This window comes from Cyclopterus lumpus, chromosome 23 (assembly GCF_009769545.1).
Source record: "Cyclopterus lumpus isolate fCycLum1 chromosome 23, fCycLum1.pri, whole genome shotgun sequence".
Lineage (NCBI taxonomy): Eukaryota > Metazoa > Chordata > Actinopteri > Perciformes > Cyclopteridae > Cyclopterus > Cyclopterus lumpus.
Window position 1 is genome coordinate 5,009,308 of NC_046988.1, and position 21,549 is coordinate 5,030,856.

The 21,549-nt window shown below is 46.3% G+C and overlaps 1 protein-coding gene across 3 annotated transcripts; it reads right to left on the minus strand.

The window, feature by feature from the left end:
- Positions 1 to 1,352: 1,352 nt before the first annotated feature.
- Positions 1,353 to 21,167, minus strand: utp20 (UTP20 small subunit processome component). 3 transcript variants are annotated; one of them, XM_034526208.1, is made up of 61 exons: positions 20,961 to 21,167; positions 20,613 to 20,693; positions 20,440 to 20,506; positions 20,220 to 20,352; positions 19,937 to 20,125; positions 19,740 to 19,821; positions 19,520 to 19,657; positions 19,194 to 19,349; positions 18,934 to 19,086; positions 18,696 to 18,830; positions 18,497 to 18,574; positions 18,212 to 18,390; positions 17,978 to 18,133; positions 17,653 to 17,741; positions 16,966 to 17,071; positions 16,700 to 16,850; positions 16,501 to 16,563; positions 16,235 to 16,402; positions 16,021 to 16,097; positions 15,764 to 15,843; positions 15,344 to 15,611; positions 15,027 to 15,212; positions 14,707 to 14,797; positions 14,506 to 14,591; positions 13,827 to 13,952; positions 13,345 to 13,511; positions 12,657 to 12,865; positions 12,321 to 12,464; positions 12,155 to 12,234; positions 11,793 to 12,028; positions 11,532 to 11,676; positions 11,335 to 11,422; positions 10,896 to 11,039; positions 10,510 to 10,563; positions 10,283 to 10,435; positions 10,042 to 10,197; positions 9,793 to 9,933; positions 9,567 to 9,704; positions 9,348 to 9,487; positions 9,130 to 9,212; positions 8,366 to 8,694; positions 8,139 to 8,278; positions 7,878 to 8,034; positions 7,688 to 7,786; positions 7,340 to 7,507; positions 7,031 to 7,197; positions 6,764 to 6,911; positions 6,544 to 6,660; positions 6,226 to 6,396; positions 5,794 to 5,925; positions 5,552 to 5,662; positions 5,316 to 5,465; positions 5,004 to 5,186; positions 4,738 to 4,869; positions 4,492 to 4,649; positions 3,328 to 3,496; positions 3,150 to 3,221; positions 2,793 to 3,053; positions 2,234 to 2,360; positions 1,969 to 2,114; positions 1,353 to 1,845 (listed from the first exon to the last, which is right to left on the minus strand). In XM_034526208.1, exons 1-61 carry the CDS (start codon positions 21,009 to 21,011, stop codon positions 1,690 to 1,692), a joined length of 8,460 nt encoding a protein of 2,819 aa, XP_034382099.1. In that variant the 5' UTR covers positions 21,012 to 21,167; the 3' UTR covers positions 1,353 to 1,689. The 3 variants fall into 3 exon arrangements, with proteins under 3 accessions (XP_034382099.1, XP_034382098.1, XP_034382097.1); XM_034526207.1 differs by lacking the exons at positions 1,353 to 1,845; positions 1,969 to 2,114; positions 2,234 to 2,360; positions 2,793 to 3,053; positions 3,150 to 3,221 and having other exon boundaries at positions 3,350 to 3,508; positions 4,517 to 4,649; positions 17,978 to 18,130; XM_034526206.1 differs by lacking the exons at positions 1,353 to 1,845; positions 1,969 to 2,114; positions 2,234 to 2,360; positions 2,793 to 3,053; positions 3,150 to 3,221 and having other exon boundaries at positions 3,350 to 3,508; positions 4,517 to 4,649.
- Between the last annotated feature and the right edge of the window lie 382 nt (positions 21,168 to 21,549).

Below are 21,549 nucleotides of genomic sequence, written 5' to 3' on the forward strand. Positions count from 1 at the left end.
CTATCTCCTTCACAATTAATCTCCAGAAATCACTGTAAGAGCAATGGAACAAATACAACATAAATGAGCTCTTACGACTGTAAACATTCATTAGATGACAAAATAAAGGCTTGCAGAAATTAGTCTTCCTATTAGCCGAACCTTTTGAGTCATTTATACATACCTTGCATAATAAACCTGAAAGTCAACACCGTTAAGAAGCATTCAGATAAACAATTTAATCAAAGGTCAAAGGTCAAATTCTGCTTTGAACCTGCAGCGTTGGATTCTCAGGTATTTCTGGTGACTAAATGTCTCACAGCAGCGTTCACTGGATTATTTTATCATTATGAAAATAAATGAAACACAAGTTTGGCTCAAAGTGTCAGTGAGTCTGTCTCCTTCATGTTTACGTGTTGAGACTTGACAATCATTCTACAAGCCGTCAGGAGCTGAAATGGAAGTTCAAGACGAAGCTTGTTAGTTTTATTAATTTAGCCTCGATTCAAGATTTTATTAAATATTATTCCTACAATAGAAGGAAAACAAATTCTGTTCTAACACAAATTTCACTCACTCCTTTGCAGTTTCAGCAACACACCCAAAAAATTTTTTCCAAACAAATACAAATGATGTCATGCTTGGAAGTCATTGTTGAACATTAAGTTGTACGTACTAATGTGGTTTAATATTTTTTATGTGTAATAAAGAATTGTTAATGTATGAATTAAGGCAGCGGGTCCCCAACCACCGGGCTGCGGACAGATACCAGTTTAGATTTTATTTATTCAATACTTTTTCATCAAAACATCTAATAAAATTATGTAATTAACATTTTCCGCCACCAGTTATCTCCAATGTTGTCAACGCTCTTTTTGTCATCAGGTGATCTTTGACAGGAAGCAATGCAGTTTGCAAGTACTGGTTCCCCTGATTCAAGAAAGGTTGTTTATTTATTAATCACATTTCACTTAATTTTGTTTGACTAAAATCAGCTGGGAATCACTGGAGTAGACGTTAATTATATTTTATCAGGAAAGTCAGATGCTGGAAATGTATGAACTTTACTCATTTGGAGGTCTTTGTTTTTAATCAACTTACACTTGCGCCTAACGCATTTCGCGTCACGTGGACATCTTCTGCCACATGTTGAAGGGGCTGCCGTTTATCCAAAGGGAAGTTTAATTATCGTTAGTTAACAAACTAATTTTAACCAAGTTGTTGCGGCAGTTGAACATTGTTTTGTGCTCCTGAAAACTTTACTGCGCTGTGTCATACGTAAGCTAACCCTAGTGTTATTTTCTTTTTATACGCATGTCTACGTTGCCTTTAAAGACGGTTTGATTTTCAAAACAGATACCAGGACACGAATGATCAGTAAAAATGTCTCATCCTTTTAATTACAAAAAGTACGTTTAACTTCACAGGATATAAATCTGAGGACAACTCTAGACTAGAAAAAATAAAATGAAAAAAACATTGAGTTCATATGAACTGATGTCGTTAAGCAATACAGAGACATCCTGACGCGTAACAGCGGTTACATGATATCTCATTTTGAGTGAGACTTTTCTGAAATCGGCAGCCGGTTAATCCCCAAGAACATGGACACGCCCAGCTAAATCCCAGGAGTCTCTTTCCTGGGTTAACTGGCCAGCTTTTTCTATCCCACCTAGCGCCTTTGATAAACCCAAGTGGCCGCCAACTTGCTCACTGCACCATGGCCAGGTCTTTGAGCGCGTTGCCACGGTTCCTCTTGGCTTTATATCCGGGCCGGAGGAACTCGATCTTCCTCTTCTTGGCTTCTATTTTGTTCTTGTGCTTCTTAAGTTTCTTCTTGGCTGCGATTTCTGGGTTTGCCACCGCCTGGGGAAAAAACAGAAGACAAATAAATTAATTGGTAGGAGTGACGTTGGCCCTCTCTCTCTCTGTGTGTGTGTGTGTGTGTGTGTGTGTGTGTGTGTGTGTGTGTGTTTTTAGCCGTCATACCTGCATGGCTCTGTGTCGTTTGCGTGCAGCTCGCCTCTGTGAAAACTCCTTCTGGACAGCAGAGAAGGCCAGAGAGAACTTCTCCAGCCCCACGTGTCTCTTCAGCAGCTCGATCAGCTCCTGTGCCAAGTTCTTCAGGGTGGGATCTGGACATGGAGACATTTTTGAACGGAGTCTGAGGTTTATTTCGCTGTTCTGCCTTTTATATGACACATACATGACATTTTTAGGCTTTTGTTTTAACTACAGGGTTAGGAGCAGGTACCTTGGTCTGCATAGGTGCTGTCCAGCTCCCTGTAGAGAGGAGTGATGAGAGTGGTCAGATAGGGACCCAGTCGTTCCTTCCCCAGGTCCATGGCCATCGCTCCCAGGAACTTGAACACACACGTTCTCTGTGGCAGTGTGGAGAGTAGAGGGAAAGAAAATGTTATTATTTTAAAACCGAGTCGATGGAGAGATGGTTTTCGATGTTAGAAATTTGAATAAATTGAAGTGCCGGTTCTGGTTTATGTTGTTATAAATGGTAATTGTGGACTTGAGAAATCATAACTATTACATCTACTAGAAAATGAACCCTTCTAATTATTTAAATGTAGACATTTTGGTATCCTGCAATGTACCCTTCCCTCTCGCATCATAATTCTTTTTTCTGTCACGCCCCACAAAATGTACACAATAAAACCAAGGATTTATCATTTGGCATTTGTTAGCTCCTCCTCACTCATGTCTCTTACATCCTCGCTGGGAGGAGTTAACCAGTGAGGTAGAGACAAGAGTGAGGAAGCAAAGACACATTAGCATAAGTAAAAGCACCCGATACGTACCCTCAGGGGAACTTTGGGAGTGTTTGCTGCCTCTCTCTTGGCCATCAGCGACAGTTTCTTTATCAACCACAGCAGGGAAGGAGGCCGATCATCATTGTCATTTTCATCCTCTTCTTCCTCCTCCTCCTCCTCCTCCTCCTCCTCCTCCTCCTCCTCCTCCTCCTCCTCCTCCTTTTTCGACTCTTCCTGAGGGGGGGTGACATCAGACTCGGGAGAAAGGAGGTAGATCACTTTGCCGACGAACAGCAGATTCTTGATCACCTGTGGGCGGAGCAGAACATTTCCGTCAATCGACTCATGCGATTTGAATTTATCTTTGATAGAAATTGTAGGTGTGTTTTGGTGGAGTTAGGGCACCTGCTCTCCTGACGCTATGTCTAGGAACTTGGACTGTAGTTGATGGCAGAAAGATAACGCCAACTCTCTCATCTGTTGTCAAATGTTATTACCAAAAAAAAAAAGTTTAAATAATGAGAACATTATGCTGAAATCAAATCACAGTAAAAAATAAATAAAAAAGGAGTACAGCTCTTACCTTCTTGTCCAAGCTGCTGGTGATAAAGGCTGTGGCTGGAGACTTAGGTGAAGCAGCTCCCTCTCCTCTCCATACAGCAACCAGCTGCTCTGCCGGATGGGCTGCGAACAGCTGACCAAACAGCTGCGAGGCAGTCAGCCACACCCAGCAGTGAGGGTACCGCAGGTGGCTTCAATGTGACCTGCAGGAGAAAACTACAATTACCGACTCGTGGTCGTACGCCTCTGGCGAACCATCCATGTCTGTCCGAAATCACATCATAATTCTGTCCTATTAGACATGTGTGTGTGTTGATATTGTCATAAAGAAAGCAGATGAATCTGTTGAGTTATGGCCAGAATTGTGCTTTACAATTTTGAATAAATTCCCTCCAGGCATTCTTGAGATAGTGTTCACGAGAATGGACTGGACGTGAGGTGACCTTCGACCAGTATAATCAAACCAGTTCATTCCGAAGTCCAGGTGGATGTTTTGTGACACATTTGAAGAAAACGGTCACGACATGAAATGTATTCACAAGAACGGGACAGATGTGAAGTCACTGGACAGATGTGAGGTCACTTGGACAGATGTGAAGTCACTGGGACAGATGTGAGGGACAGATATGAAGTCACTGGGACAGATGAGAGGTCACTGGGACAGATGTGAAGTCACTGGGACAGATGTGAGGGACAGATATGAAGTCACTGGGACAGATGAGAGGGACAGATATGAAGTCACTGGGACAGATGATGAGGTCACTGGGACAGATGTGAAGTCACTGGGACAGATGAGAGGGACAGATATGAAGTCACTGGGACAGATGAGAGGTCACTGGGACAGATGTGAAGTCACTGGGACAGATGAGAGGGACAGATATGAAGTCACTGGGACAGATGAGAGGTCACTGGGACAGATGTGAAGTCACTGGGACAGATGTGAGGGACAGATGTGAGGTCACTTGGACAGATGTGAAGTCACTGGGACAGATGAGAGGTCACTGGGACATTTGAAGCAGTTCCCTCGAGAGAACGGAGATATTGCGTTCACGAGAATGTAAAGAAAAGCATAAAGACGGACAACTCGGAAAAACATAACCCCTCCGGCCAGTTATCGCCGACGTGGAGGCATAAAGAAATTGAGTGTGTGTGTGTGTGTGTGAAATGTGCAGGTGTGAGTGACAGCGAGGTTGTGTGTGTCGGTCCTTTACCCCAGATACTACACAGGGTGTCGTGAGGCTTGCTGAGCTCCAGCAGGCCGCAGTGTTTGCTCAGTTTGGTGAAGAGAGTCAGAAAACTGAACAGCAGCCTGTCTGCTCCTCTCTCGTCCTCCTCCTCCTCGATCTGAAAAACACAAAAGGGTTAAGATGCTTTCCTTTTCACTCTGGCTTCAAAACGTGAGGCCATAGATTGTGTGAACGCGTGGCCTCACATCTTCGTATTTGTCAGGGTTTATCTCTTTCTCCAGCACCGGCAGCAGGTCGTCCATGCGACGGGCAAACTTCTCCCCCTCCAGCTCCACGTACAGACCACAAAGCTGAGCCCCGAGACGCCGCAGGCTGGCCTGGGAGGGCAAGGTGGGGTGGTTAGCGCTTCAAAATAGATCTTATTCAAAATCATTTAAGACTAACAAATTACCACAAGAACTGGAATGACTTTAATGTGTAAAATTGTTGCGCTACAGGTGTGGATGTGTACCTTTTCTGCAATCAGCCAGGTGTTGACGAGGGAGAACAGCTTGTTCTGGTGGTTCAAGTCCAGCTTGTCCAGCAGGGCCTTGATGGCCATGGTGGCCATTTTCTTACAGCGTGCCGAGTCATCGTTGACCACGACCAGGGCCAGCGGGGCGAAGAACAAGCCGTTGTACTTCAACAGCAGGTTCTGAGCGGAAAGTATGCAAAGTGCTCTGGGTTAGCAACACTGTGATTGGACGGATGATTATTGATTATATGCGGGTACCCTGGGTAATTTTGCAGTCATACAAAAGCAGTATTAACTACATGTACGCACCTGAGGGAACGTCTGGAAGATGTAGGCCAGCATCTCCAGCACAGACTCCCTGCCCGTGTCGTGCTCGTAGTTCAGCTGGGCCACCACGAAGTCCAAGTGCCCTCTCAGCTTCTTCCCCAGTGGGTAGTCCAGCAGGTATTTCAGATAGATCTGCAAAACATGTTTTGAAACATAGTTTTGTCCTTCGGTCTGCAGCAAAGAGAAGAAACGTGGCCTTTTCTTTTATGTGCGTCTACCTGTCGGCAGTGGATTCTGATCATAGCGTTGCTGCCGTTTACGGAAAGCGTGGCAACTTTTCTCATCACCTCCTCCATCTCTGGAACAACGAGCTTCCTGGACAGAATTGCCTGAAGGAGGCAGAGACAAAATCAGAGACACATATAAAAACATAGCTCAGGGGGCAGTACATCCAGGAAGGATTTGGCATGAAGCTTTCTGCACAGCACCACAAACATGTGGTCTACATCTGACTGGCTACCTTCAGCAGGCCGAAGGCCGTGGCCTGGCGAGACTGGTCGTAGATGTCTTCCTCGGCATATCCCAGCAGCACTTGTAGTTGTGTCTCTGAAATCTGGTTGTGTTTGACATTCTTCACCAGTATGGTGATGGCCTGAGAGACAGACAGAATCAACATGAAGCAGTTTCTTCTCGACTTTTCATAATTTACACACACACACACACACAAACCAAAAGAATGTAAGAGCTGCCTTCATGTTACAGGAACCTCAATATTAATGTCCTTAGCTACTTTGTAATGTTTTAGCTTCAAAACTAAAAAGGTTGTGTTCCTCAAACTGACAGATGGTCTCACCCGTCTATCTTCAGGTGTGTGTGTGTGTGCATGCATGTGCATTTATTATCCATCTTCAGGTGTGTGTGTGCATGCATGTGCATTTATTATTTCTGGTACCTTGAAGCAGTTCTGGACGAGGAGGAAGTTCTCCCCACGGGCGGCTCCGGCCTTGGAGTAATCTTTCAGCAGGACAAAGAGCTGCATGGTCAGCTGGTTGACGTTCTGTTGCACTGCCGGCAGAGGGAACTTAAATAGCCAAGTGAACGCCAGCAGGGCCTCTGTGATCACCTGGGAGGGAGGAGAGACGGAGGAAGAGGGTGCAGGATAGTGGAGACAGTACAAGTTACGATCTCAGATATGGGAATGGGCCCCGATTGACCGATACTCAAAGTTAGGGGTGATAAAAGCACCCTCGTAACCATAAACCTTGAGTACCTTGACGTGCATGGAGTTAAGGCAGTCGATTAGCAGCGGTACGAAAGGATCCAGCATCTCCAGAGCCGTGGCATCGGATGACGTCACTTTGGATTTCTTTAGACTCAGGTGGAGCAGCTGAGAAGACAGGCGGACACACGTGATGGCAAACACTTCAGAAGACCAAAACAAATCCATTACATTATTAAATCGTAGCTTTGGGGGTTTCTCCAATGTGCACCTTGAGGCCAGCGTCCACTAGGATGTACATGTTGGATCGACTGCTGACCGGAGCTTTCTGACCGCCTCTCTTTGGAGTTGGAGGCAGGAGCAGGCAGCTGGGAGGGGGCAGTCTGGGGTCTGGGGGAGGCTTAGCCTTGGCTCTCTCGCTACACACACACACAAACACACACATATATATACAGTGTCATACATGGCAGGTGGATAGAAGCATTAAAGTGATTTACTGTAAATTAAAGTGAGCATGTGTGTGTGTTTGTGTGTGTACCGGTCTCTCTTGGTAAGCAGCGGCAGACTTTCGCTGACCAGGCTGTGGCACAGCAGTAAGATGTCTTGAGAAGTCATGCCCTCATTGACGAGCAGACCCAGGACCAGCCGCCTCAGCACAGCTCCCACCCTGTTACACACCTTCAGACTAAAGGAGTTCTCCAGGAGCTGAAAGTAAAATTCTATGCTTTATGTATTTGTAAGAAAGACTCTCAATGCACTATCATACAAGTTTAAACACGTATTGATTCATATACACTTAAGCATGTCTTTTTATTTATTTTATTTATATATATCCTTCCCCCCTCACCTCCTTCAGTGGCAATAGGAACTTGGTTACGCTATCCTTGCTGCAAAAGTGGGCCAGCAGCTCGTAGGAGTCCATGCTCTTGCTGTGCCGAGCCTCCATCAGCTTGGAGACGATCCCCTTCACCTCCTTCTCCTCGGCCACGGGCCCAAACAGCTCGCTGTTGAAGATCTGACCAACAGAAAGATGAACGTAAACGGTAACTGTATGTCCAAAAACACAAATCTGGAGTAAACATAAAAAATAAACCCAAATAACATTTTGAACAAAGATTAAATAATAACTGCTAAGCCATCTCTATAATCCGACATAATGAAGTCTTTGTGGGTTTGTGGCGTGAAGCGTTCTTACATCGATTAGCATGTTCATGCATGGGTCCAGGTCACCACTCTTCAGGGTTGGACTGAGGACTGACAGCAGCTGGTGTACTGTGAATGTTAGCACGTGGACCTGGGTAGACGGGATCACAAACAGATAGATTAGGACTTTCAGGGACACTTCTGACATGCTTTAATGGTCGTGTCCCTGTGTGCGCTCCTACCTGGTAGCCCTTGACCAGGAGCCCCTGCATCTCCTTGAGCAGGTACTGCAGGTACCTGTAGCCTAAAGTCTCAATGATCTTCACCAGAGTTCCCCTCGCCACTTCGCGGACCTCCTGGAAGCGGTTCCTCAGCACCACACACACCTTGATCAGGATCCTGGACAACAGACACGCATATTTACCAACAGAAAGACAAATTACACATATTACTAAACACACACACATTACACGGTACACACTCTCTTGGTAAACAGCGCATACCCAGGCAAGTTGGCCTCCATGATTTCAGGAGGCAGAGTCTGCATCAGTTTGACCATGGCGAAGCCTATCGGTATCCTCGCCACCTCCTCCTCCTTCACATCCTTCGACTTCACTGCCTTGTGCTCATCGTCACGCTTTATCTAAAAGGAAACAAAACACACTTCCACTGTTTTACTGCCGTTTAGAGCTTTCGCGATAGACTAAGATTGCATTTTGTGTGGGTATACCTTTGCAGTGAGACACTTGTGCAGGCGAGGCAGCACGCTGTTGCTAACGGTCTGGTGGATGGCACGGATCAGAGACTCCAGCTCCTCTGTGCTCTGTGGCAGCCCGCTGGCTACTGCGAAGGGCTTTGGATCCGCTGGCCTCTTGGCTTCAGAGATGGCGCCTTCTTTAGAGGCAACATGCTTTTTTCCGCTGGTGGTGTCCGTTTCCATGGCGACGTCAGTCGGAGCGGTCTTACCGTCTACCTCCATTGCCTCTTCATCATCGCTTGTGTCCGATTCGGCGGCTGCAGCTTGGTCCTCATCCTCGGCGTCGACTGCAGCTCTCCCAGCTTGACAAAGATATGTAGTTTGATTCAGGATCTTTTGTTTAATCAATAGGACACTGTGACTCAGTGGTGAGCAGGGTCGTCCTCGAGTCAGTGGATCGGCGGTTCGAACCCCGGCTTCGCCAGCCCATGTCGATGTGTCCTTGGGCAAGACACTTAACCCCAAAATGCTCACTGTGTAGCTGTGACTACGGTGTATGAATGTGTGTGAATGTTAGTTAGTCCTGATGTGCAGGTGGAACCTCAGCTCCTCCCATCAGTGTATGAATGGGTGAATGATGTCATGTAGTGTTAAAGAGCTTTGAGTCGTCGGAAGACTAGAAAAGTGCTTTTCAAGTACATTTACCATTTTACACATCATGGCATAACATTTTTCCAACTCTGTACTTGTTTTGAAGCAGTCTGAGTTGACAATTCTATATGGGAATAGTCACTCACCCTCTCTGGCCTTGGCTGCTTCCATTTCTCTGCTGAGGGTCTGATGGTCAAAATGGAAAGCCTCCAGGACTGTGATCAGCAAACTGGAGTTTGAAAAGAAACAGGGGGGCGGGGGGAGAGCCTCTTAGTAGAGAGTTAACAAAACGCTTCAACAAATCATGTTAAATTCAAGAGGTCAATGAAAAGCAATGCAATGGTTTAAAAAGAGACAAATCTACCTAACAGCCAGTTTCTGCTCGGCCTGCCCCGTCTGCAGGATGTGCACAAAGTGTTTGAGGTAGTAGAGGTACTTGGACCAGGTCAGCCTGCGGCACACAGCGCCCACAATCTCCACCGACGCTGATATCACGTTCTCATACTGCAGTGCGCGAGAGGAGAGTCAGACACACGAACAAATCAAACAGAACGCGTGCATTTTGAATGTACGCCTGAGTCACCTGCTGCATCTTCTCATCTAGCAGGGCTGTCATGGCGTACGGCATAATGTAATTCTGGAGAGAACGAGGCGTCATCGCCACCTGGCCCTCGGTCAGCTGCTTGGCCAGCTTCCTCAGGGCACGCCCACGCCGGTGGATCTAAAACAGGAAGAGTAAAAAACATATTCACATTCAGTTCAGATCAGATCAAAATGAAAGGAAGGCTTACTAATGGGTTCTCTCTTACCTGGATGTGCTTCATGTGCTCAAAGAAGTCAGACTCGAGGTCGTTGTAGTTGGTGAGCTGTACCAGGTCTCGGAACTCTTTCTTGGAGGGAAAGGTCTTCACCAAGCAGGCCAGCACTGTGGTGTATTCATGCTGTACAGTCTAGGAGAGTGAAGGGGGGGGGCAAGAGACCACATTTTTAAACTTAAGAAGTTGAATATTTAGAACATAGCTCTAAATACAGCTGTGAGGAGAGGTGCGAGTTCCTACATCTGTCTTGCTGCGCAGCCCCTTGTGTACAGCGTCCAGGATGGTGTGTTGTACGACATCCTTGTAGAGCTGCTCTCCAGCACCGACCGCCGCCAGCTGGGTGATCACTGCAGACAGACACAAGGTGGCGTTGTCTCCCAGCGACATGTCACCAATCTGCAGGGCGAAAGGAGGCGAGAAAATGACGCTAGTGAAGTAGGATTCATTCCGACGAGTATACGTGTGCCATACATCTGCTTACCTCAAAGGTGTGAAAGCAGTTGTGTATGATGGTGTAGATGTAGTCCATGTCCAGAGTCGTCATCTCTTTGACCCGCCTGGAGGCGTCTTGGAAAGCCGCCAGGCGCACATCAAAGTGGACCTCGTCCAAGTGGCGACTGTCGAATGCGTTGAGCTGAAGACGGCGAGCAGGAAACAATGAGCGTTTTCTCACTGGTCGCAATGTGTGAATGTAACAAACGAGCTTACCTTTGTTGCTAAATTAGTGATGTACGAGAGGGAAGGCTCCAGATCGGACAGAGTCTGAAAGCAAAGGCAGATAAAGAGGGAGGACGGTTCATAAACAGGCGTGACCTCACAAGAGAGGCGTCCATGTGAGTGCATGCATGCATAGACGCACAACCTAAGAAACACTCGACCTCCGATAATCTAAACAACTGTTAAATACCCCAAGACTTTTCACTTGTACTTCCAGAGCGGAAGGGGGTGCTGACTTAAATGCAGTGCAGACTTTAAATTACAGTTTGAGATACTTTCTTTTTCAGAAAAGCAATTCTCCGCTTCATAAAGAAGCTCACAAGCAATACGGGTCAGGTATGCTATGCGCTCTTGATTCTCTCGGTTCTCTGCTGTACCTGGAAGACATTGGTGAGGGCCTGCCTGGGCAGCTTGTTGTGAATGACTGCGAAGAGTTTGCCGAGCGGCCGCAGGAAAGTGGATGGCTCCACGCACTGCCGCAGCAGGTTCTGCACCGTGGCCAGGATGTCGATTTCTGTCTCCTGAAACAAACACACAGCAAAGGTCATTCATGTGCAGCATGAAGATGTAGAACCTATTACAAACTCCTGAGTTAAGCATCCCAGGCACAGATGCCTGCAAGTCCCACCTCCGTCACTTATTTAAGACCAAAATCTATGACCGTGGTTCTGAGCCTGACCTCAACTCTTCACAACCTAAATCAATCAATAGGTAGCGATGGTTGGAGGTGGTACACACAGCCCTGGAGGCAGAAAGCTCTCGATTTTAAATCAATCTCATTTAAGCTTTCTGTACAGTGTATTTAAGAAGTCTTACTTGAGGGTTGTAGCCTTTCTGGAGGTAGGGCAGCAGCAAGCTGATGAGCACCGAGCTCTGCTCCTTGTCGCTCACAAATCGACTGACCCTGATGGAGAAAAAAAAGAATGAGTTTGATGAGACGACTGCATGTAGAATATTTTTACAGTAAAACTGAAAAACCACACTGTGCGTTCACATGAAAATGAAAACCTTACTTGGAGAGGATGTTGAGCTCTTTTGCTACCTGTACCCTGAACTTCTTCTTCTTGAGTCGGTCTGTGTTGCGCACGACTCCACTGAGGTACTGCAGCAGGGTGGATATGTGAGGCAGCAGCACACTGGAGCCCTGACGTAGTGAATCTGGAGGACACACAAGAACAGGCACAGTTAACTTTATCCAGCAGTGACAAGTAGCCAGATAGTGGAATTCAAAGATATATATATATTAGGGACAAAATAAGGCGAACTCTGCTAACCGGCAGTGACAAGAGAGCCCTCTTTAGGCTGTGGGAACACACAGCCGGTGACGCTCAGCTCCGTCTCAGCCTCCGAGGGAACAAAGTCTTCAGCGGTCGCTAGGGACTCAGCTATGTCCATTACCACTCCGATGGTCACTGGGGAAGCTTTCTTGGCTGAGAGGATGGCGAAGACGTTGAGGAGGACATCACACTCCGGCTGGTTCGGCCTCTGCTTGGCCAAGAGGGGGAAGTACCTGAGACGGACAAAAGAAAATATTTGTACTTCCTTAAACTCACTCTGGATGACAATGAATGATGGCATGACGTGAATGAAAATTGTTGTGGTTGATGGATGAGACGGAAGAGAAGAAAACTCAAACCTGGCATTTTTGCACCAAACATGGATTAGTTTCAGCAGAGGGGTTGGGGAGTAAGGGCTCTCTGTAGGGAGACGACACACCTGCACAAACAGAAATGTAAACCAGACATGTATGGAGGGGAAAAAAATACCGTTGTTGCTAAAACAAACTTGTTTGCAAAATGTACCTGAGGCCAGACCACAGCCTGAAAGACGGCATCCAGCTCGTCCGCACTGAAGCTGTAGGAGTCGAAGCCGTCAAAAAAGTCTTGGATCCTCAGGATGCCGAGTCGCCTCAGGTTCTTCAGAGGACCGATGCAACCTGCACGCAGCTGCGGACAATAGGGGGAGATCAACGCTTTTTAGGCTTGCGTCTCCAAACGCAGGGGATTTTGATCCTGCTGTTAAAAGTGTTGTATTTAATTTGCTAGTCTTGAGATACTCTCAAGTTGTCTGGGTAATTCATAACGTATAAGAATCTTAAGATATTAACAAATAATCTCATCAGTCCCTATCCTGGTTACCTGGTCCCTGTTGTTCAGGACGACGGACACAGAGGCGGTGACACACAGCAGGATCTGCAGCACCTTGGGCAGGTAGATGTGGATGAGGTGGCCCAGTTTCTGGATCACCACATTGATGATGTTCAGCAGGCTGTGCTGTCGGCCCAGCGGCAGGACGGCCCCCACGTCTGTCTCAGCTATTGCTTTCTCCACCGCTGCCAGGCAGGAACCTGAGGACAAAGACGTTGACTAGGGACTTCGGAAAAGGCTAAATATTAAGTAAATTATGATGTAATAACCAAGCAAAACCTCTCACCTTTAAAATTTAAATTTAAATTGATTAAATATGAAAAACTTGCTCATTATCTTTTTATGCGGATCAACTACACATTTGAGCCTAATTCAAACAATTATGATTTCATAAACAAGCCACAAGAGTTTTATGCAGACAGGATGATTAATCACTTCTATGTCAATCACTTTTTACGGTGTTGCTGCTCGTTACGATGACCGCTATATCCCAAAATGTACGGCACAGACTACACACTTAAACTAAGTCTGTAAAGTGTTGGGTGCTACTATGACAACAAATTTCCCCTTGGGGATTAATAAAGTATATATCTATCTCTATGGTACACCGTGTTTTTGTCTGTGGTAAAAAAAGAATAGGACTCAGAAACTTTCATTTTCTACCATAGACGTGTCCTACCTTCACTGTGATGGCAGATGGGCTCCAGCAGCAGGTCAATGAATATTCCCAGCTCCTCAGGTTGGCATCCTGCCAGAAAACGCAGGATAATGGAGGACCGGGAGGCGGCGCACGACTTCCCCTGAAACTTACTCCCTGCTTTACTGCGCAGACGGCCAAACAGGATCCTGTGTAATAAACAGCAAGCACAAGGCCGGTGACTGAGACATCTAATCAAAGCTATGGTGCATTATTTACCAGGGAAATACAACAATAATGAAAATGGTCTCCTATAGCTTTTGTGGGTAAAGTAATTAAAAACCAGATTTCAATCACTTATGAATGAACACGTCTGCTGTTCCTACAATGCATCTTGGGCCATGCCTGAAGCTTTAGACGTGATCAAGCTGCCTGCAGCAGAAGAACAAGCCGATTCCATGCAAACTACCGGATGAATGAAACACAGAACCAATACCATAAAAAGAAGTAAACAACACACACACCTCATGAGCAAAGGGATGAGTCTGGTTCTGTGCGAAGCATCAATCACTCCCGTCTCTTCAGAAATGTTGAAATGGACAATCTCCTCTTTGAAGTGTTTGTCATCGAGTAGCTTCTCAAGATTCTCCCTGTACACACACAAAAACAAAAAGGTCAGAGCACATCACCCCGGCAGCTTGTTGTGGTTTCATGTCTTGAACAAGATGGAACATTTTTTTTAAAATCCTAATTGCCCATAATGTAACCACATAATACTATGTTTATTTCATAACCAATTAATAAGATAAGAATTACGAACAGCATACAAAAAAAAGGGAATCACAGGGTCTATTCACTGCCCTCGTCCTGAACAACGAGCCACACACAATCATCTGTAACGCTAAACTTCCTCAGAAATACACATCTGTCTGCAGGTAGGCTGCCTGGAGGTTCAGTAAATGGAGAGCTTGATAACAGACAATAGAGGGCATGATGTTCAGCAGTCAACAATGAGCTGGAAGTTAACATTCCTCCGCCTGTAACCATAGGAGGTGGAGGGCGAGGGCTCTGATTTCTATCGAAGACGCTCACAATGACCTCATTGAGGAGCAGAAAGAAAGAGAGATTGTTGCTTCAAGAGCCGTATTACTGTATATTTGCTTTTCTGTCCATTTTTTCAGGTGGTTACGGTAGTTTTCTTACTTGTATGGTACTATGTTGGAGTCTTTGTATGTGAGAAGGCATTCCAGTGCCACTCGCTGGATCTGCTGGTCCTGATGGCAGAGCAACTGAACACAGACAAACATATCAGGCATGTTTGATGCACTTTAGACTCAACCTGGATATTTCACAACAAAAAGGCAGCTCTAATGTTGGCATGGTTATAAGATGCGTTAGGGTTACCTGGTTATACAGCTCACTGAGGCTGCTCTCCAGGTACAGACAGCTAGGGTTGGTGAATTTGGCGAATACCTTCAGATGGCAAATCAGATGTCTGGGAAAAATAAAATCCACATACGGTTCAGTTAAACTTACAATACTATATAACACCAGTACCGGTGTACTGGCCATGAAGAAACAACCAAAGAAGCCCTGATGATGTTCACTTTTTGTTGACATACTTATAATAATATAATATAATCTCAAACAAAACAGGAAACCGTGTTGTTTAATTTGTGTAATAGTTATTGACTATCACGACAACATTCAGCGTGAGGTCTTACTTGGCAGCAGCTCTCTTGGGAGGAGCCTTCCTCTGTTGTCTGCCTCCTTCCTCTGCCTCCTGCTCGTCATCCCCCCTCTCCTCGTCTTCCTCCACCGCCATCCCAGACTCCTCTATGGTCGCGTCGTTCACCTTCCTCAAGTCCTGGGTTGGGGCCACCAGCATGTCGGTGCGGTAAAACTCATTCCTGACAACAAAACAAAAACACAAAAAACATCAGGGCGAGATACACAGGACTCACTGATGGCACAGATCTGCCCGTCACCAAATATTGGGAAATGATTTCCTAAACACACATTAAACGCCGTGAACGCTCACCTGATGAACCTGAGCAGCAGCGGGCTCAGTTCCCGGCTGCGCGGTTCCACTCTGTCGGGGAACTCGGTCATGCAACGCCACAGCAGGCTGCGGAAGTTGGGGAAGTCCGTCCTCTCGTTGGGGTTGGAGGTCAACTTCAGCTGCTCCAGGAACAGCACCCCCATGTCCCCGCTTTCAATGACATCACAGCCCGGCTCGCCCTCGAGACCAGACTCCTTCTCTTCATCATCATCATCATCCTCATCGTTGCTCTCCTGTAATTCTTTTTCTGTGACAGAGAGAGTAAGAGTGACTTTTTTTTTGTCCCATTTCTTTTGCAGTTCAGTACACCGACGCTGTGGGGTCCAAGAATCTAACAGCTGACGTTGAACAAAGATTATACTCAGGAGCGTATGAAGAAGACACAGCAGGCAGCCTTACCAGCTATCCCTGCCACCATTTCCAGATGTTTGTGATAGACCCTCCAGAAGTCCTTGTTGTCCATCCCTCTGGCATGGCTCCTGTGAGGAGGAATGAGATTTATTTATGCTCAATAAATTAGGCAGAATATGTTCACATATATTCATGAAAGGTTTACCTGTACGGCCTATTAGAATAGTCTGTACATGTTGAGAACGGTTCTGACTAGATTAATCTAAACACCATACGCATGTTATTTCAGATTCTATTATACTCACACGAGAAGTTCAATGACTGCTTCCCACAGCGGCTTGAAGTTGACGTACAGCATTGCGATGAGGTATCCCAGAGGCACCTGAAGGAAAATTAACATATTTTTTGCCATTTGCATATAGAATTGCTGTCACAGGAATAAATGATCCAATACCATGGTGTTGCTATTTTCCAACTCATGAAAAGAAAGAAGAGACAACGGGAGTGGGTCATCTGTACCTGCTGGAAGGTGCCAGGTGGCCCCCGAGGCAGGCTGCGCTGCACCAGGTCGTGTCTCAGCTTCCGGAGGTGAAGCAGCTTGTCCCTGTAGTCCTGCACCGAGGCTGGCACCAGCTCAGCCTGCAGGCACATCGCGAACACTGGCTGCACCTCCACACTCTCCTCGCCCTGGACAGAAGGGGCAGACACTCACACATGTAAATACATGAGATTATCGTTTTATAAATCTCATGGCATTTCATGAGAATCTGGACTGACGGTCGTACCTCGGTCTGTGGAGGGAGCTCCGCCTCAAACTGAGAGAGAATCCTCAGAGTCAGCAGGCGAATCTGGAAAATAATTCAGTGGTGAAATTGGTGATGGATACAGCAACGTGTTCACGTTTGTCCCTGGATATTCTCTGACAGTTTACAGGTAACGACAGGTGAGTTCTTCGAGCCCCCGCTGCTGTGACTGCAGACGTACCTTGGAGATGTTGGAGGAGAGGTTGGCGTGCAGCATCTGGTGGAGCTCCAGCAGTGCACTGTGGGACAGGTGCTCTGAAACGCCGCTGAGTGACAGGCGAGTGTAGTACAGGTCTCCGAGCAGCAGGGCAGTCAGGTCTGTGGGGAACTTCCTGTACAATACGTTTTTACATCAGTAACTTGTAGCTTTCTTTCTTTTTATCCCATAGTTAGCAATCTGTTGATGAACTGACACAAGTTATTAATGCACACACATGCGGTACTTACTGTAGGATTGAGTTGATCTTGTCCACAGTGACCAGTGAGAGAAGCTGGGCAGAGCCGTCCAGGGTGAGGAGGCAGCTCAGGGCCTGTCCGGCTACAAACAGACCAGCTGGAGAAGTGGGGACGGGACAGAGGGGCTTTAAGTCAGTCTCAGGAACAGCAAAACTTTACTTAAATCTTATTCATTTTTACACTGGGTTTGGGTAAACTCCAAAGAGGAAGAGATTTGACTTCTTTGTGGGAATTGAAACTTTCCTCTTCTTAAACGTTGTTGATGATCATACTGTTTAGATGTTTGCGATTACCTCGAGTCAAAGAACCACAACTGGTGCTCACTGGCTTGATTGTTAAACAGTTAGTGACATCATTATTTCGGCACTGCAAATTATTATTTTCATTATTGATTAAAAATCATAATTTAGTGGATAAAATGTCAAACACAACTAAGTGTCCATCAAGTTCCTGAAGCCGAAGTGCCTTCAAATAGTTAGAAAATCCGGAACCAGCAAATATGCGGTATTCTTACTTAAAACGTACAACTAAGATTAATCAACTATCAAATGCTTCGGTTTAGGGTGACATATGTTTTCTCTTTGCAACCCTAATAAACCACAAATCAGTTTTAGTTGATGTTGAACATTTTGCATTTCACGCTTCTGACCGATTCAGACAAAAAGAAAAAATACAAACCTTTTCCAAGTTTCTCTGCCTCAATCTCACACAGGATGTGATTTAAGAAAGCGGTCACAGCTGGAACAACACTAGCTGGAGCAATGGGCCTGAACAATGAAAAACGTAAATACAATATCAGAATCATAAATATAATACCTTGGTGAGACCTTTCTGCAAAGCCTGCCTGCAAGAGAGTGTGTGAGGATGTAAGTGAGGGAGCAGGTGTAACCTTTTCTCAGGTCAAGGCTCATGCTGTAATATTCCTTTGTTTTACTTTCCATATCAAAATCTTAGTGTATACATACATAGTGTGTGTGTGTGTGTGTGTGTGTGTGTGTGTTACCTGAGGTGTGGCAGAAGCACCAGGGCAGCCCAGGGCAGCGACAGGTCGGTGATGGACTGGTTCTGCTCCCCAGGGAATTGGATCAGCGACAGCACCAGCTCTGGGACCGCCGGCTGCTTTGATGTTGAACTGCTGGCCTGACCGCCGAACACTCTGCTGGACAAGAAAAAACATTATTATGGAAAATGATACAAAATAAAAATAAAATGGTTGATGTATAGTGCAGTATCTCACCCTGTAGTCTGTCCGGTGAACAGCAGTGGGTAGGTTTCAAAGGCCATGGAGCCGTCTGTGGGGGCCGGGGCTTTGGCGAGGATCAGACTGACCAGCGCGTCCAGGCCACAGTGGCGAGAAAGGAGGTCGCCGCTGCCAAACAACCCTGCTGTGAAACGCAACAGGCTCGGGAGGAAGAGCTGGGGGAGGGAGAGAAAGGTAAGTGTCCGCGAGTGGTGGAGAGAAAAAGAACCAAAACAATAGTGGATGGATAGAGATATATATCTCACTCTATTGACAACTCACCTGTTCAAATTGCTTCATGGTGAACATCTCCTTGGTGAACTCCAGTATCAGATCGTGTCCCATTGTGCTGCCAAACACCTTGTGAACAAGAAAGAGTCAGAGAAGCCCATCACACTAACTTCTTTCTTTCCGTCGTACATACATTTCCTCCACGACATACAGATGCTATCCCCCTCCCCCCTTTAGCCCAAACACACACCTTTTGAACCGTCTCCTGGGTGAGTGCTTTGGGCAGGGTGATGTTCTCCCCGAGGAGCAGGGAGGAGGTGATCTGGAGGAGTAGACGCGAACAAGAAGCCGACAGAGACGAGCTCTGAATAAGCCTCAACACCGTCTGCCGGAAAGATGATGAAGAAAATACAGCAAAAAAGACTATTACTGACTTGAAGGGGAATGAATGACTTGTTCTTGTTGAAGAGTTGTTGTTCTCCTGTTACCTGGCAGACAGCTTCCGGCTTGGTGATCTTGGCTCCGTTCTTGTGGGACACCAGGGTGTGGAGAATGAAAAGCAGCCTCTCCAGCTGCTCTGTTGCCGGCTCCGCCTCTTCTCCTTTCGCCTCCACAACAGCTAGGACCTCCACCACACTGACCTGTACATGGAGACAACACAAATATCAGACACCATGCACAAAAAAAAAAAACCTATGGCGGGTGGAGAGAGGAACGATTACAGCCGATGATCGGACATCTCGCCCACCTGTAAGGACTCCCACAGAACTAGGAAGTGTTCTCGGTCAACGTGATTGGCAGCAGCCTGCGCCATGTGATCCAGAGCCTCTTTAACGGTGTCCCACGGCAGAGACGCTCCTGTGTTGGTTGAGGGTCCGAGCTTACGCAAAGCTACAGGGAGAGCCTGCGAGATAGGTGGAGAGGAACCGAACATTCAGGATTACTGTGTCTATTGTTACACAGCTTTTTTCAGTCTTCAATTCAGTGACATTTACACACGACACAGTTTAACATTTCTTAGCAGCAAACAACCTTTAAGTGCCCCCCCGCCCACTCTTTGGAAATTAAACTCACTTTTGCAGCGCAGGAGTGGAACATTTTTCGGACTCCCTTGCACATTTCAAACAGCAGCTGACCTGCTCCCTCCGCCTTGTTGGGGTGCTGCTGCAGGTCTGAGAACACGTGACTCAGCAGGGCATCGAGATCTGGAACCTATTTGACAGAATGAGACACCAGTGAAAAACTAAAATGGCACAAGAAAGGAATGTACAAGCTCATGTTTGACATCGCTCACCTTTCTCATCAAAAAAGAGAAGCTCTCTGCTGCAAACGTGCGGATGTGCTCTTTCTTGTGCTCCAACAACGTGCTGTTTAAACTGTGGGGTCGAAAGGTAATAACAGGTGAGTGCTACAAAGTGGGGGGCTGGGAAGAGATCCACCATGTTCACCTACACAGCATCCACAGAGTCTGACTTTATCTTATTTTCCCACCTGTAGATGTTGGTCATGTCCTTCACCATGACCCTCCACATGTACTTGTAGAGGAAGGAGAGACAGGTGAAAGCCCACTCCAGGACCTCCGTGTCCTTGGTGTCCAGCAGTGAGGTGATCAGAATGAAGAAGTCAGGGAAGTGGGGGTAGAAGTCTGTCTGCAGGTCTCTGGCCAGCTGCACCACCAGGCTGGAGGAGGAAAGACACGGCTAAGTACGTCACCTTGTAGTTCAACAACAACCCCCCCCCCCCCCTTCCTCTGGGGAAAAACACGGCAACTCACTCCAACAGCGGCTGGTAGGCCAAACTGTTCTTGACGGCCAGGTGCGTTTTCAGACTCGCCACTATCGACTCCTGGTGGAAAACCAGCAAGTTGAACGACTGGCTCTGGTTGGAAACCTCTTTCAAAAAAGTAGCTGTGAAAAGGAAAGGCATTCATTGGCTATAAAACACACGGGGTCTTTGGTCCTGACAATGTGGTTTGCGCTCTAGTTTATACATACTGAAATGCTCTGTCAAGTCGAGGTCTCTCCATTTTGTCAGTCCTTCAGAGAAGTAGGTTTCTACTTCCTGCGTAAGGAGCAAACAAGTAATTACCGTTAAAATACAGTATACACACAGAGAAGGTCTCTCTGGAAGAGAGGAACCATTATGTTGCCACACTGACTGCACCAACCTCTGCATATGCTCCAGTCCTGTCAATACGATGGATGACATCAATGTTGACATTGGCAAGCCTTTCAGCAAAAGTGAGAAACTGAAAGAAGAAACAAAACACATCAGGAGAAATGTCTGCTGAAGCTGGAAGACAACCACTCTTCAATAATGGGGCTACTTGTAATCTTTTCCATGACATTAGGCTGTGCTATCGGAGTGATATTAACTACGAATTACACCGCGTGCTCGGTCATAACTTGCATATTACATACAAGTTAAATAAACTGTTAAAACATAGTTGTTTAATCTCCACTCTACTCCTGCGCCTCTATTAGCATCATGCTACTTTACGTGTCTGGACTCTCACCCTGTAGGTGTTCTCAGATTTGTGGTACGAAGACTTGGATTTAATCTTCATCTTTGCCTCGTCGTCGCTTGATTCGTTTATTCTTTATATTCCAGAGGTCGTCGCGAGGTTGAAACGACTCATGAAACCTACAACTTGTTTGTATTCTCTTGGCTACAACTGTTTACACACACGCCGACAACAGGGCGCCGCCATGATGAACAATGCATTGTGGGACATTTTTTACTCCGCGTGGTGGCTCAAGAAAAGCGCAGAAGCGAGAGCAAAATCCTGCCTTCACTTCCGCCTTCGTTTAAGGCTTCGTTTACGTTTGATAACGTCACCACGACCATGTAAGAGCATGGAGCGAGAAAAACATTAAGGTTAAAACAAGAAATCAAAAAGCCCCCTTTCAGTATTTCACTGGCTACGAATATCGTTGGATATGACTCTTGTAATAAATTCAAGGTTAGTTATGACCACCAGTAAAGAGCTGAAGTCTTGCTCCATTTCAAGTTAGCTTCTGTCCACCAATGTCATTCAGTTGTTCTCAAACAACACACACACGCACACGCACACACGCACACACACACACACACACACACACACA

Bases quoted from the DNA above. Each gene is read 5' to 3' on its own strand.
- utp20 (XM_034526208.1), bottom strand. From the start codon at position 21,011: ATGAAGATTAAATCCAAGTCTTCGTACCACAAATCTGAGAACACCTAC. The intron at 19,822-19,936 runs GTGGGAAAATAA...TCGACCCCACAG, and splicing joins GACATGACCAACATCTACAG to TTTAAACAGCACGTTGTTGG. The intron at 3,222-3,327 runs GTAAGAGCTGTA...ATTTGACAACAG, and splicing joins CCAGCAGCTTGGACAAGAAG to ATGAGAGAGTTGGCGTTATC.